We start from the raw sequence: 12,017 nt of genomic DNA on the forward strand, positions 1-12,017 counted from the left end.
CTAAATGCCTTTCAACAACATGCTTATCATCATTGTCATGTCACTCGACGTCCATTTATGTTGTTTTTCACTTTTTAACATTATCTGAATCATTTTGCTTTTCTTCATTTTCAAATGGTATGATGAATGGACCAATACAAAAGCTCCAGAATGAGTCAGATTAAATCATGCAATTAAATCATTACAATTAAAGGTAAGAAGTTTTATTTATTTCCTGTAATATTGCCTTTTTGGAGATGTTTCTGTTTGGCAGCAATAATATATAGTATGTGTTAATAATACAAATAGATTTGCACAAAGTTGAACAAATTAATTGAGCATTTTTTTAAAGATGACTTCCCCTTTCAGTCATTGCACAACAGCTGAAAGGAATTCAACCTCTGTGTTTAACCCATCTGGTCCAGTGAACACTCACACATTCAGATTAGTGAATAGGTGCTGCAATCACACACACCCAGAGAGGAGCTGAGCAACTCACAGCTTCCTCAAGGACACCTCGGGTGTGAATGCTGTAGGAGGTGATAGCACTGCTCTTTCGCACCATTTGCCCCCACCTCCTGCTAGTCCTGGGAATTGATGAATGCTGATAGAATTTTCTGATCCCCAATCCTGTTTCTCAAACCTTTAGGACATGGCTGCACAATTTTATTGTAATAACTGCGGTAACTGGGTCAGAACATCTGCAAAACATCAGGCAGGTCCTGTAGGGACCACTTCAGTTTCTGAATCAGTTTCTCTGATTTTGCTATTTATAGGTATATGTTTGAGAAAAATGGAACATTGTTGTTTTTTTCCTATATTTCTCCCAAATTCAAAATCAAAATATTGTCATTTAGAGCATTTATTTGCAGAAATGGCTGAAATAACAAAAAAGATGCAGAGCTTTCATATCTTAAATATTTGCAAAGAAAACAGGTTCATATTCATTAAGTTTTAAGAGTTCAGAAATAATTTTTTGGTGGAATAACCCTGTTTTTTAATCACAGTTTCATGCATCTTGGCATGTTCTCCTCCACCAGTCTTACATGCTGCTTTTGGATAACTTTATGCCACTCCTGTTCCAGCAGTTTAGCTTGGTTGATGGCTTGTAATCATCCATCTTCCTCTTGCTTATATAAACCCATTATTTTTAAGTGGTCTCTTAATATTTTTCAGAGCTGTATGTAGTGGTCAGGAACAGCTGGTGAACAGGTTTATTGATGCAATCAAGATCTGACCCCACAACGTAGAGTATAGAAGTCTAAGAAAGAACTGCTACTACTATCTTGGTTCCAGACATCACAGGACACTAAACACCAAAAAGAGAATACACAATATTAGGCAGGTAGTATTAATGTTCTGTTTTAATGCTGACGGGACTATACAACTTTTTAAAAAGTGATCTGTGGATTCTCTAAAGAGTGTTTTGTGTTTGTATGAAACCTAATCACACTGCTTTCTCTGTAAACTGGATAAGAGGTGAAATCCATCAATGCCATAAGACCAAATGAGTGCACACTGACTACAGCATCTTCTGTTTAGATGAGCTTTAATAGAAAGGCACAAATACAGCCAGAGTGTAATGTGAGAATTAAAAGCTTTTAAATACAGAAACAGGTTCAAACTAGACTCCTCCAATCTGAAAGCACAGTCTAAAGCTCCACTGTCTTTCTCTCCTGCAAGACTTCAAGTATGTCTAAACCAATGAGATACAGCTGAGAGTTCAACCCCACTGGGATCTGATTATTATACCCCATCTGGCTCTCTGGTTCACTGTGAGTGTGTGTGTGTCTGTATGTATATGTGTATGAGAGTGTGTGTAGGTAGGGGCAGTAACAGTGGTTTCCACTCAGATTCAGAGCGTTTTCACACCTGCATTTTCAAGCTGGTTCAAACGGATTCTGGTTTGTTAACACCATTGATGTGATTTACTTGGGCAGGTCTGAATACAGTAATTGCACTCGGATGAGGGTCAAAACAGCAGCATTGTGTACCATGGGTCCAGTCCCAAACAGTAAGAACATGATCTGTCCTAGATCTGACCGAACTATTAGGTGTACCCTACGAGTTTGAGCTGAACGGCTCTGCGGAAGTATTTACCCAGATAAATCAGACTCTGGTTCAATTTCACACATGGTGTGATTCAGTCCAAAATGAACTCTGGAGCGGTTTGTATGTGCTGAGAATGTGATCAGAACCAAAAGTTTGAGTAAACAGCATTCTTTAAATATTGTTTAACCTGGTATATTAATCAGATAATTTCTACAGCCAAGATTAAATACAATTTCTGCTCAATGGTAAACTAGTCCAGAATACAGGATCTTCTTCCTGTATTTACTTTCTTGCTCTGCCCAAGGCAGGACTGACCAGTAAGCAGAGAGAACATGCTAACATGACTTGTCGTGTATTACCCTAAACAAACTAAACCAAGGGAAATATCCTCCAAATTTTGTTAACAGGCTCAGTAACTGATTTGGACCAGAGTAAACAAAATACAGGTGTGTGGAAACGCCCTCAGACTCCATTTACACTTGATCACTTCATGTGACTAGCACCTGAACTGTATCCTGATAAGATTATGAGATTTTGGCCACATGCATTTATACTTAGTAGTCAAATGTGTCTCCATTTGGGCTAAAATACAGATGCTGTGTGGAACAAACCAGCTCATTACATGTCAACCAGCTGTTCAGCCATTTTCTGTCATGTGCTAAAGATATATAATTATATATTTTGCTATTCTCCATGATTATCTTTACTTACAGATACGGATCATAAGCCCAGTGACATACTGCATGGGTAAGTGTTTTGGTTGCAGTGAAAGGGGTTTCGGTTTTGGAGAGACAGACGTGTTTATACTGCTATAATTTGGCTCAGATGAATTTCAGACCACCTCCTCCTTTTTTTAAACTTTTACACATTTTAATGTGATTTGGCATGATCTATATGTAATCCAGATACTTAAAACACAAAGTTACCAGGTGTAAACAGGGCCTCAGTCATTTGTCCAGTCTGTTTCTGTGGTAAATAAGAGCCTCTGTTGCCAACAGTAACAAGGAAAATTTAAATAAAAGCAATAAATAGTGATGCTGTTCTCAGACCCTACTGACAGTTGTGGCTCATGTGTGTGTCTGTCTGTCTGTGTGTGTTTGACAGGGGGGAGGTTGGGTCTAAAGAGGGAAAGGTGGGCGGGATGGGTGCGTGCAGGTGTGTTCTTTAGTAGGAGCAAGACAGGAAAAAAATTAATGACAAATCAAACTCTAAAGAAGATAAAAGGGTAAGTTTTACATTCTTAAATAAATGTGTTTTAGGAGGTCAAACTTAAGTTAGCTTACAAGACTATGATGCTACTCGGCTAAAAGTGTGTGTTCGTTCCTGAGAGCACACTAAGAGAAAAAACCTTAAAAAAAAAAAAAAAAACATGCAAAATCTCATCAGCCAAGTTCAGAAGTCTGCGGCCGTATTGTGTAGGGAAGCCGACCCTCTGAGCCTCAAGTAAAACTTTTGCCTTCACTTACAAAAATATGTTTAAAGCAAGTGCAGCCTATTTTCTGCTGGGTGTGTGTCTGTGTGTGTGTGTATAAGCATTGAGAGGAGGGTTCTGAGCGGGAGAGAACACTGCATGGACACACACATACAGTACCACAGCATGTCTTGAGTAACACTGCCTGGCAGAACTGCTGGCAGGTGATATTAAAATCAAACCCAGTGCGGCCTGGATTATCCTTCTAAGCAACCTGTCTGTTTCAGAGTCACAAAACACACACACACACTCTTATACACACACTCAAGCTTAGATAGTCGGCTCATCCTGATTCCCGCTCATTAGGTTGGGTTGTCTTGCGCATCATTCACACCCATTCATACACATACATGCACACACACACAGCCATAAGACAAACATACATGCATGCGTGTGAGTGTGCGTGTACATACACACGCTCCCATACATCATATATACGCTCTGGCGGTGGTGATGTCCATTCAGGCCTGTCCTGCTTTTATTTTATTTTTTTTTGTTTCTATTTTCTAGCGAGAGGTCAGCACGGCGCTGGGTCACATCATTGATAAACAGAGACTCGTTTTTGGACCATACAGGATCTGAAAGCATTTCCATAAACCATGTACACACAAATAAACAAACAAACAGAATCTACTGCGCTTCTCACGGGCTGTCTCTAATTATCTCTCCATCTTTCTAAATCCTTGTTCTAGTCGAGGTATCTGTGGTTCAGCGGTGCTTCTTCTTTCTCTTCACCTCCTCCTCCTCCACCCTTCCTCTCTCTTTAATCTCTCCAGCCCTGCCTCCCCTCGCCGGCTCGTCTCTCTCTCTCTCTCTCTCTCTCTCTCTCTCGGTCTCCTCCACTCCTGTTCTCCTCTCTATTTCTGGATCTGAAAGATGAAGAGGCGCAGGTTGATGTTTTTGGCGGCCAGCAGCTTGTTGCACTCCACGCTGTCGCTGATGGGCAGCGGTGCGTACTCGGTCTCGTTTGCGTCGTTGGAGAAGACGTGGTGTTGGATGACGGGTTTGATCTTCACGTCGTCGTAGGGGCCCTTGAGTAGCAGGAAGGAGCACTCCAGTGCAGAGTTGACCTTGCTCTTTAGGATCAGCTGGAAGGAGAGTGTGCGCTTGCAAGACAGGTTGGGGTTGCGCTCTGAGTCGTTGACACGAGCCTTCAACACCCACGTCTGGTTGAGCACTGTGAAGCGTGGCGTCTCGTAGTACAGCCGTGTGATGAAGTCATCTGTGCGGTACGGCCGGAACTGCACCTCTGCAAGCAGAGCAGGGAAGGGGGGAGGAGGGCGGTCAGTTTGGTACTTGTATTTTAATCAGGTTTAGATATAGTGTGTCTGGCCATGCTGTATCAAAGTGGTTCTCAACCCTGGTCCTGGAGGACCTCCTGCTCCTTCTCCTGCATGTTTTAGGCTTTACCCTGCCAACCTACCAACACACCTGATACAGCTAATCTGCTAATTATCAAGCGTGTCCTAGGCAAGTGAAAGTAGTGCGTTAGAGCAAAAATACACTTGCATCCTCAGGACAGGGAGTAATCAGTTGTTATTTGTTTATTAAATGAAATTATCTTGTAACTAATATGCATTATAGAATGACGATGAAATTATTACGCAAGATATGAAATTACCAGAGTCTATGTAAAGAGTTACCATATATCATATATAGGAGTCTTATTTTATATACTCTGTATATACAAAAGTTTATCCTATTTTTTGTTGCAGTAAATACTTCTACTACTAGCTTTTGGTGAGCATTTTAGTGAGGAGTTGATTGCAGACAGTGTAAACACAACCATTAGTTAGGATATAATGTTGGTTGGTCACCATTTCACTCATCCCCAGTTCTCTAAATCATCAAAAAATACTGAATGAAGCAACATAATGCTTCACAGCTTAGTATTAGAGTCATTAGCACAGGCCTGGCATAAGTTTCATGTTTTGTACACAAAAGAGTCCTATTTTATTGGAAGTAGTTATTTTCTACAGGGACTAGAAAAGCTGCTGTGCACATGCGGTGTACTTCCTATCTGCTGTGCAGTTCGCTGCAGCGGCCATGTATAATGTCTGCTGTATTTATTGTAGTTTTCTAGTTCTATGTTGCACAATTTCTTATATATTTGCACTTCATGTTGTCTGTTGTATTGTTGTTCCATGTTGCTGCATGGGTCCGGAAGAACATAATTTCATTGAATTGTGTACTTGTACTCAGATGGAATGACAATAAAATCTTGACTTGACATCTGTGTCATCAGTGGACAAAACATAAAGTAGCAAACATTTGGACATATGGTTCACTTTACCTAAATAATAAGCTACACTTAGATGAAAGTAATGATGCATGATGATTTTGGAATTATATCAGTAATGCTGGCCACACCATTTTTAACCACGCTCATTTTATTATTTTTTATTATTTTTAATAGATCTATTGTTTAAATTAACATGTTAATTAAAAAGATGATTTAAAGCTCTGAACAATATATGTAAAAAAAACAGTTAGTTAAATATATATAAAAAAAATAAAAATGTTAAACTTTTCTCCGGAAACACCTTTCATTTCATGTTTTGCATATAGTCAGTTGAAAGCTAAAATGCAAGGTATAATTGTTACACTTATTACTAAAGGTATAGAGAGACGTCTAGTTTTAAATATGTATGTATATCAGCATCTGTAGAAATATACATGTGTAATATTAGATATCTGAATTGGCCCAGAATTCCCACATTGGTGCTTCCCTAGATAGAAGTACCAAAGATATAAACAGATCTGCATTTATTGTTTTTCAGCCACGTCAGTGCAACCAGAGACTCCATAGGTCTACTGATTCATATGGTTAAATGGAGAGAAAGCTGAGAAAGCTTAACTCAGCTCTGGCTGCTGTAACTGTGTAAGTGTGCAGGGTGTTCTTTTGTGCTTGCTGAGTGTGTGTACCTGTGAATCCGATCTTCTCAAAGCTGAGCAGACTGAAGATACTGTTATAGAGCTGCAGCTCTCTGCGATGGCTCTGGTCCATCTCGTCCAGGATGCCCATCAACTCGATGCCAGTTTTGGAAGGGTGGCAGCAGTCCACCTCATGGGCACATAGCTCATGGAAAGGGCCCTGCCACGGGCAGCCAATCCGCTTGTACTTACATTGTGTAAGTCTGTTTGCGTAAACGCCAGACACAAACAGGAATCAGAGGAACCACAAAGGAAATGCCACAAAAGTGTAACTACAAACAACTTGTTTTTTATGAGTGTAATTGTGCACTGATCTGATGGTGTAAGTCTTAGATTTTCTGGTGAAATTTATTTTCATTTTTAATAAACATGTTTTTGGACAAAATAAACATGATGTAAATAAAGATAATCGAAGTATTAAAATAAGTATCAAAATGCCTGAAGTGTATACTATGTATATAACATGTTACATATTAGTATTTATTATTTCACAATAGTGCATAAACCGTACAGTCCAGGGAATTTTTAAATAATTCTGAATTACTAGGTTTGGTTATGCATCATCTGAGTCACTTCCTTGTTGGTGAGTCAGACACTGTGAGAGAGCCTGACTGAGTGAGTGTGTACCTGTCCTGGCACTCCTCTGTCTGGTGGTGGTCCAGGCTGGAACGAGGGAACTGTTTGAGGCAGTAGCTGCAGTCTGATGGCAGTTCACTCACTGCTTTCTCCACTGCAAGGTTCCTGCAGCACAGGCTCTTACTGATCTCACAGCGGCAGTTCGGACATGTGGCCTGTTCTTCTTTCAGCCGTGCATCCGCCAGCAGGTGGATGAAGCAGCCTGCGCACATCAGGTGTCCATTCGTGCACTAGCACAAAAAAAATCAAATTAAGCAATCACATTTATTCCTAGCACCAGGTCAAAAACAATGTCATTGTTCTATTGTTCGTCATTTTGACATAAACATAAATTTACCCAGTGATTAGTATCTTCAGGTGAGTAATTTAAGAAAGACTGAAACAGGATGTGATCCTATTTTTACCCTGTGTGTGTCTCTGTGTGTGTGGTTAAATAAAAAAATACCATATAAAATCAAATTTATAACAAATGATAACTAATTATTGTGGAAAAAAGTAATATAACAAAAATATAAAACACAGTGTGAAGCTTTTCAGATATTATTATGATTATTTACATAGGTGATATTTTCTTCTCTTAACTTACCTTCATACCTGTATTTTTATACTACACTGCAAATATCAAAAGCACACATTTTATTCCTAAGCTTTATTATATAACGCTTATTTATCAGTATACTTATTTGCACATATTTCTATATTTGAACCCTTGTGTGTCTTTTATAACATGATCAGACAGTCCTAAAAACTTTTGACTGCTCGTCACATAGATATATGTAACTTACTCTGGTCATTATATCTGTGCTTCATTAATATGTGTGTTTGTCTGTATTACATGGATATAAACAGAATCAGACAAAGATTTAAGCTGATTTGTTGGATAAGGATTAAAGATTCAGCTCTGTTACAAATCTTGGTAAAGTCACATGATTCTAATTTTAAAAGGTGTGTGAGAACCCGTCATCCATTATTAGAAATGGCTGACATGCGCATAGATACACACACAGATACACACACAGATGACCTCTCTGTTTGCCATGTATGATCAGCTTACACTAATTAGCATTATATATTACATAAAATTAATTACTGACAAATCCTTTAACCATGTTGTAAAGTTGATCACTACAGTCAGCTGCTCTGAAGGAAAGGCTCTGTGGAAATTAGCAAGTGTGAGAATGTGAAATCTGTTTGCATGTGAGCACTTCTGTGTGTTTGGGGTAGTTGCTTAAGGATGTGGTTCTTTGAAGGACTACAAGAGGGACATTTTTGGGGGAGGGGAACTGTGCAGTGATTGGATCAAAGGGAGCATGTGACTTTGCATTGCCATGTTTGTCCCTGACTGCCAAACAGCTGGTCAGGTCACAGTTACAGGTCCTTAGTTTGTGAGCACTGTCATACAACAGGGCCATTTCAAAGCTACAATTTGAACAAAGCAAATGTTTGGAGTCAGTGGTTTGTGGGCCTCTATAGGCCTCTATACAGTGGTTCCTGACCCTGGTCCTGAACAACCACTTGGCTTGTACATTTTAGTGTTTACCCTGCAGACACTAATGAGTTAAGGTGTTGTGTGCAGGCTAAGAAACCTCCAAGAAAAGACAAAACATCGATATAAGTAACATGTTTTATATGATAACGCAATTTATACCATTTTATTACATATATTACATATTATATCTGTACACTTTATCTGTTAATCTCTATAATTTCTATTCAACACTCTTCTTCAATGCTGTAATCATTCCCAACTTCTTAAAATAAACCTCTCTCTATTTTTAACCATTATATTTAATCACCTTGACTTTTTTTTGTTCATATCACCTTGGCCTTTTTTGTGGTTGATATGATCAGAAAAACCTCACAGCAACATTTAATATCGTAGTTCTAACATATATTAGGATATATCACAATAATTACATTTCTGACTTATCATTCCATAAATGGACCTGATTTGATAAATGTGATTTTGTTTGTATGTTGGTTTGTATGTATCTTTCCCAAAAATATAATTAAATAAATTGTCAGTTTTGAAAGTGTGTAAAAATATTGGTATCATGACAGGCCTATATATAACATAATGTACCTTAATCTGATCTTTATACATGTGTTTTATTTAATACGAGTATTTGCCTGATTCAGTTTGCTAGCTAACTAATAATCCTTACTGCTTTACGGTAACATGCTGTGTCGTGTTTTCAGCAAAACTGTATACAGTAATAACAACATATAACCTATATCAAAATTATTTCAAAGCTGACTACTATCTTCTATCTAATAGTATTTATATATAGCTAAATGTATTATCACATCTCAACCCAGGCCTGTTATATAGTTATCTCTCTTACTCATTGCCTCAATCTGCCTCTTTCCTCAAAAGCACCACATATAACACAAACCTAAAAACCTAATTACAGCACAGATAACTAGCTAGCTAGTTGAAAACTGAAAAATCAATCAACCTATGCTATTCTTCTGTAACTAAATAACATTACATTAGCTAGCCTACTGCCCTGCTTATCACCCATATCTAGGTTATAATATAATTAGATCCTAACAAACAACTAACGTTAGCGTTTATGTTAGTTAACCTAGCTCCTGCATGCCTGCAAAATGGAGGCCCTGTGCTTGTTGTGAAAGCGCTTCTGTAGCAGGCAGGTACACTACTTCAGCCAGCTAACCCAAATTACCTGGTAGACAGAGGCTTTGGGCAGGTCCAGGCACACCGTGCAGCACAGCACCGAGTACAGCCTTTCCTCCAGCTTCCCCGCTTCGCCCTCCTGCAGCCTGACGCGCTTCTTGGGCGGCGCGTCCGCGTCTGCCTCCGGTCCTGAAGCATCCCTGCGGCCGCCGCTCTCCTCCTGGATGCCGGAGAGCCCGGCGCTGCCCTGCCCGGCATCCAGAGCTCCCCCGACCACCGGCCCCACGCCGAGGCCGGACGAGGAGGAGCCTGGGGCGGCTGCCACTGCCAGCTCTCCCCGCTCTTCCATCGCAGACATGCGCGTCTGATCCCAAGCGAGCGAGTAGAGGAGCTCTGACGCCTTTATTATTATTATTATTATTATTATTATTATTATTATTATTATTAGCTGGTGAACAGCAGCTAGCTAGGGTTAGCTAGGTAGCTGAGCTTGGTTAGCTTAGCTTAGCTAACCAACCAAACTGTGTGTTGTGAAGCCACTGAAGTGTTTGGTAGCTAATAATAACAACAAGCTCCAGTTCATATGGAACTGCTTGTCACAGTCTAAACCTGTTCTGGAGGAGGTTAACAGCATAGGTACGAGCTGTGGGTCAGTCACTTCAGCTGCAGTGTGTTGGTGTTTTTGTGAGTTAGTTAGATAGCTAGCTTAATAAGCTTGACTTTAGCTGGATTCTGCAGCTCTTGAACGCACCACTGTTCCCCTGCTCAACAAAAACAACACTGTGCTGCTGCTGCTGCTACTGCTGCTGTTAGTGTCGCTCGACAGCGGGCCACCGTGGCCGCTCTCCGCCGTCACCGCCTCGCCCTAGTCTCCCTCAGCCCGGCAAGCCTGGCCCGCTCTACCGCGCTCCTCCTCTCGCCCTGTAAAAGCCTGGAAGTTGCTTCTTCTCTGCAGCGTCTTCTCGACACTTCTCAGCTCGGGCTACACTGCCATCTTTGTTTTTTTCCTGTCTGCCCCCCTCCCTCTCTCTCTCCCCTCATCACTCCCTCCCTTTCACCTTAGTCCCCGCCTTTCGCCCTCCTCCACCAATCAGAGACGCACATACTCAGGGAAGTCCGAGCCATCAGCCAATCCCCGCGTCCACTAATACACTACTACTGAATGTTTTGCCCGCAGTTGTTATGGCCGCTCCGCCAGTCCCCGCCCCCTGCGCTCTGATTGGCTGCAGCAAATGTTGTGTTCCATCAGATGACTGAGGGGGGGATTTAAAGAGCTGCTGCGAGCCGCGAGCCGCGCATGCGCAACCGCCTCCTGCGGGTCAGCCAGAGAGAGCCACTACTACTGAAAGGAAGGTGACTGTTGTCAGGTTTTGACATTCATGACTTTTTTTTATTCTTTTTTTTAATTATTATTAATTTTGTATACAGTACAATACAACAACCTAAAATATACACAATAATAGGTTAAATACACATAATGTATTATATACAACCAACATCACAAGCACATTAAAACAAAAACATAAATAAACAAACAAAACAAACAGGAAAAAGAAATGTGGGATTCAAATAAAATTGAAAAGCTTCCAAATATCAATGGATTTTTTTTTTTTCAAAAGTGTATATAATTATTTAAGTCTGAATTAACAAAAGTTTGTAATAATGGTATCTTTTAAGCAAATTTAGTTTTGTGAATATCCAAATTACATAAAATTATTATTACATTAACTATGATGTTTTCTTTGTATAGTGTGGATAGTATATACTAGGGTTTAGAATACTTTGGTACAAGTTGAAGTATCAACTCAAGCTTTTTACTTAAGTAAAATGTAAAAGTACTACTTTTAAAACCATTTAAATATAAAAGTAAATGTAATGTAAGGGGAAAAAATGCCGTTAAGAACAAAAGCATCATTCTAAAAGCCATAATGACTATAATGTTATATTAAAATTGTAATGTTAAAAAAAATGCATTAGACCACTTCATTTTCTAAATCAGTTTCTCTGATTTTGCTATTTATAAGTATATGTTTGAATAAAATTAACATTCTATATTAATATTAATATTCTATAAACTACGGACAACATTTCTCCCAAATTCCAAATAAAAACATAGTCATTTAGAGCATTTATTTGCAGAAAATGAGAAATGGCTGAAATAACAAAAAAGCTTTCAGACCTCAAGTAATGCAAAGAAAGTTTTGAAAGTTTTAAGAGTTTAGAAATCAATATTTGGTGGAATGACCCTGGCTTTCAATCATCTTGCCATGTTCTCCTCCACCAGTCTTACACACTGCTTTTGGGTAA

General features: G+C 39.5%; 1 protein-coding gene across 1 annotated transcript; it reads right to left on the reverse strand.

The window, feature by feature from the left end:
* Nucleotides 1-1,511: 1,511 nt before the first annotated feature.
* cyhr1 (cysteine/histidine-rich 1) lies at nucleotides 1,512-10,726 on the reverse strand. Its single transcript, XM_007245665.4, has 4 exons — nucleotides 9,760-10,726; nucleotides 7,064-7,302; nucleotides 6,428-6,639; nucleotides 1,512-4,751 (listed from the first exon to the last, which is right to left on the reverse strand). Exons 1-4 carry the CDS (start codon nucleotides 10,066-10,068, stop codon nucleotides 4,360-4,362), a joined length of 1,152 nt encoding a protein of 383 aa, XP_007245727.2. The 5' UTR covers nucleotides 10,069-10,726; the 3' UTR covers nucleotides 1,512-4,359.
* Between the last annotated feature and the right edge of the window lie 1,291 nt (nucleotides 10,727-12,017).

This window comes from Astyanax mexicanus, chromosome 3 (genome assembly GCF_023375975.1).
Source record: "Astyanax mexicanus isolate ESR-SI-001 chromosome 3, AstMex3_surface, whole genome shotgun sequence".
Lineage (NCBI taxonomy): Eukaryota > Metazoa > Chordata > Actinopteri > Characiformes > Acestrorhamphidae > Astyanax > Astyanax mexicanus.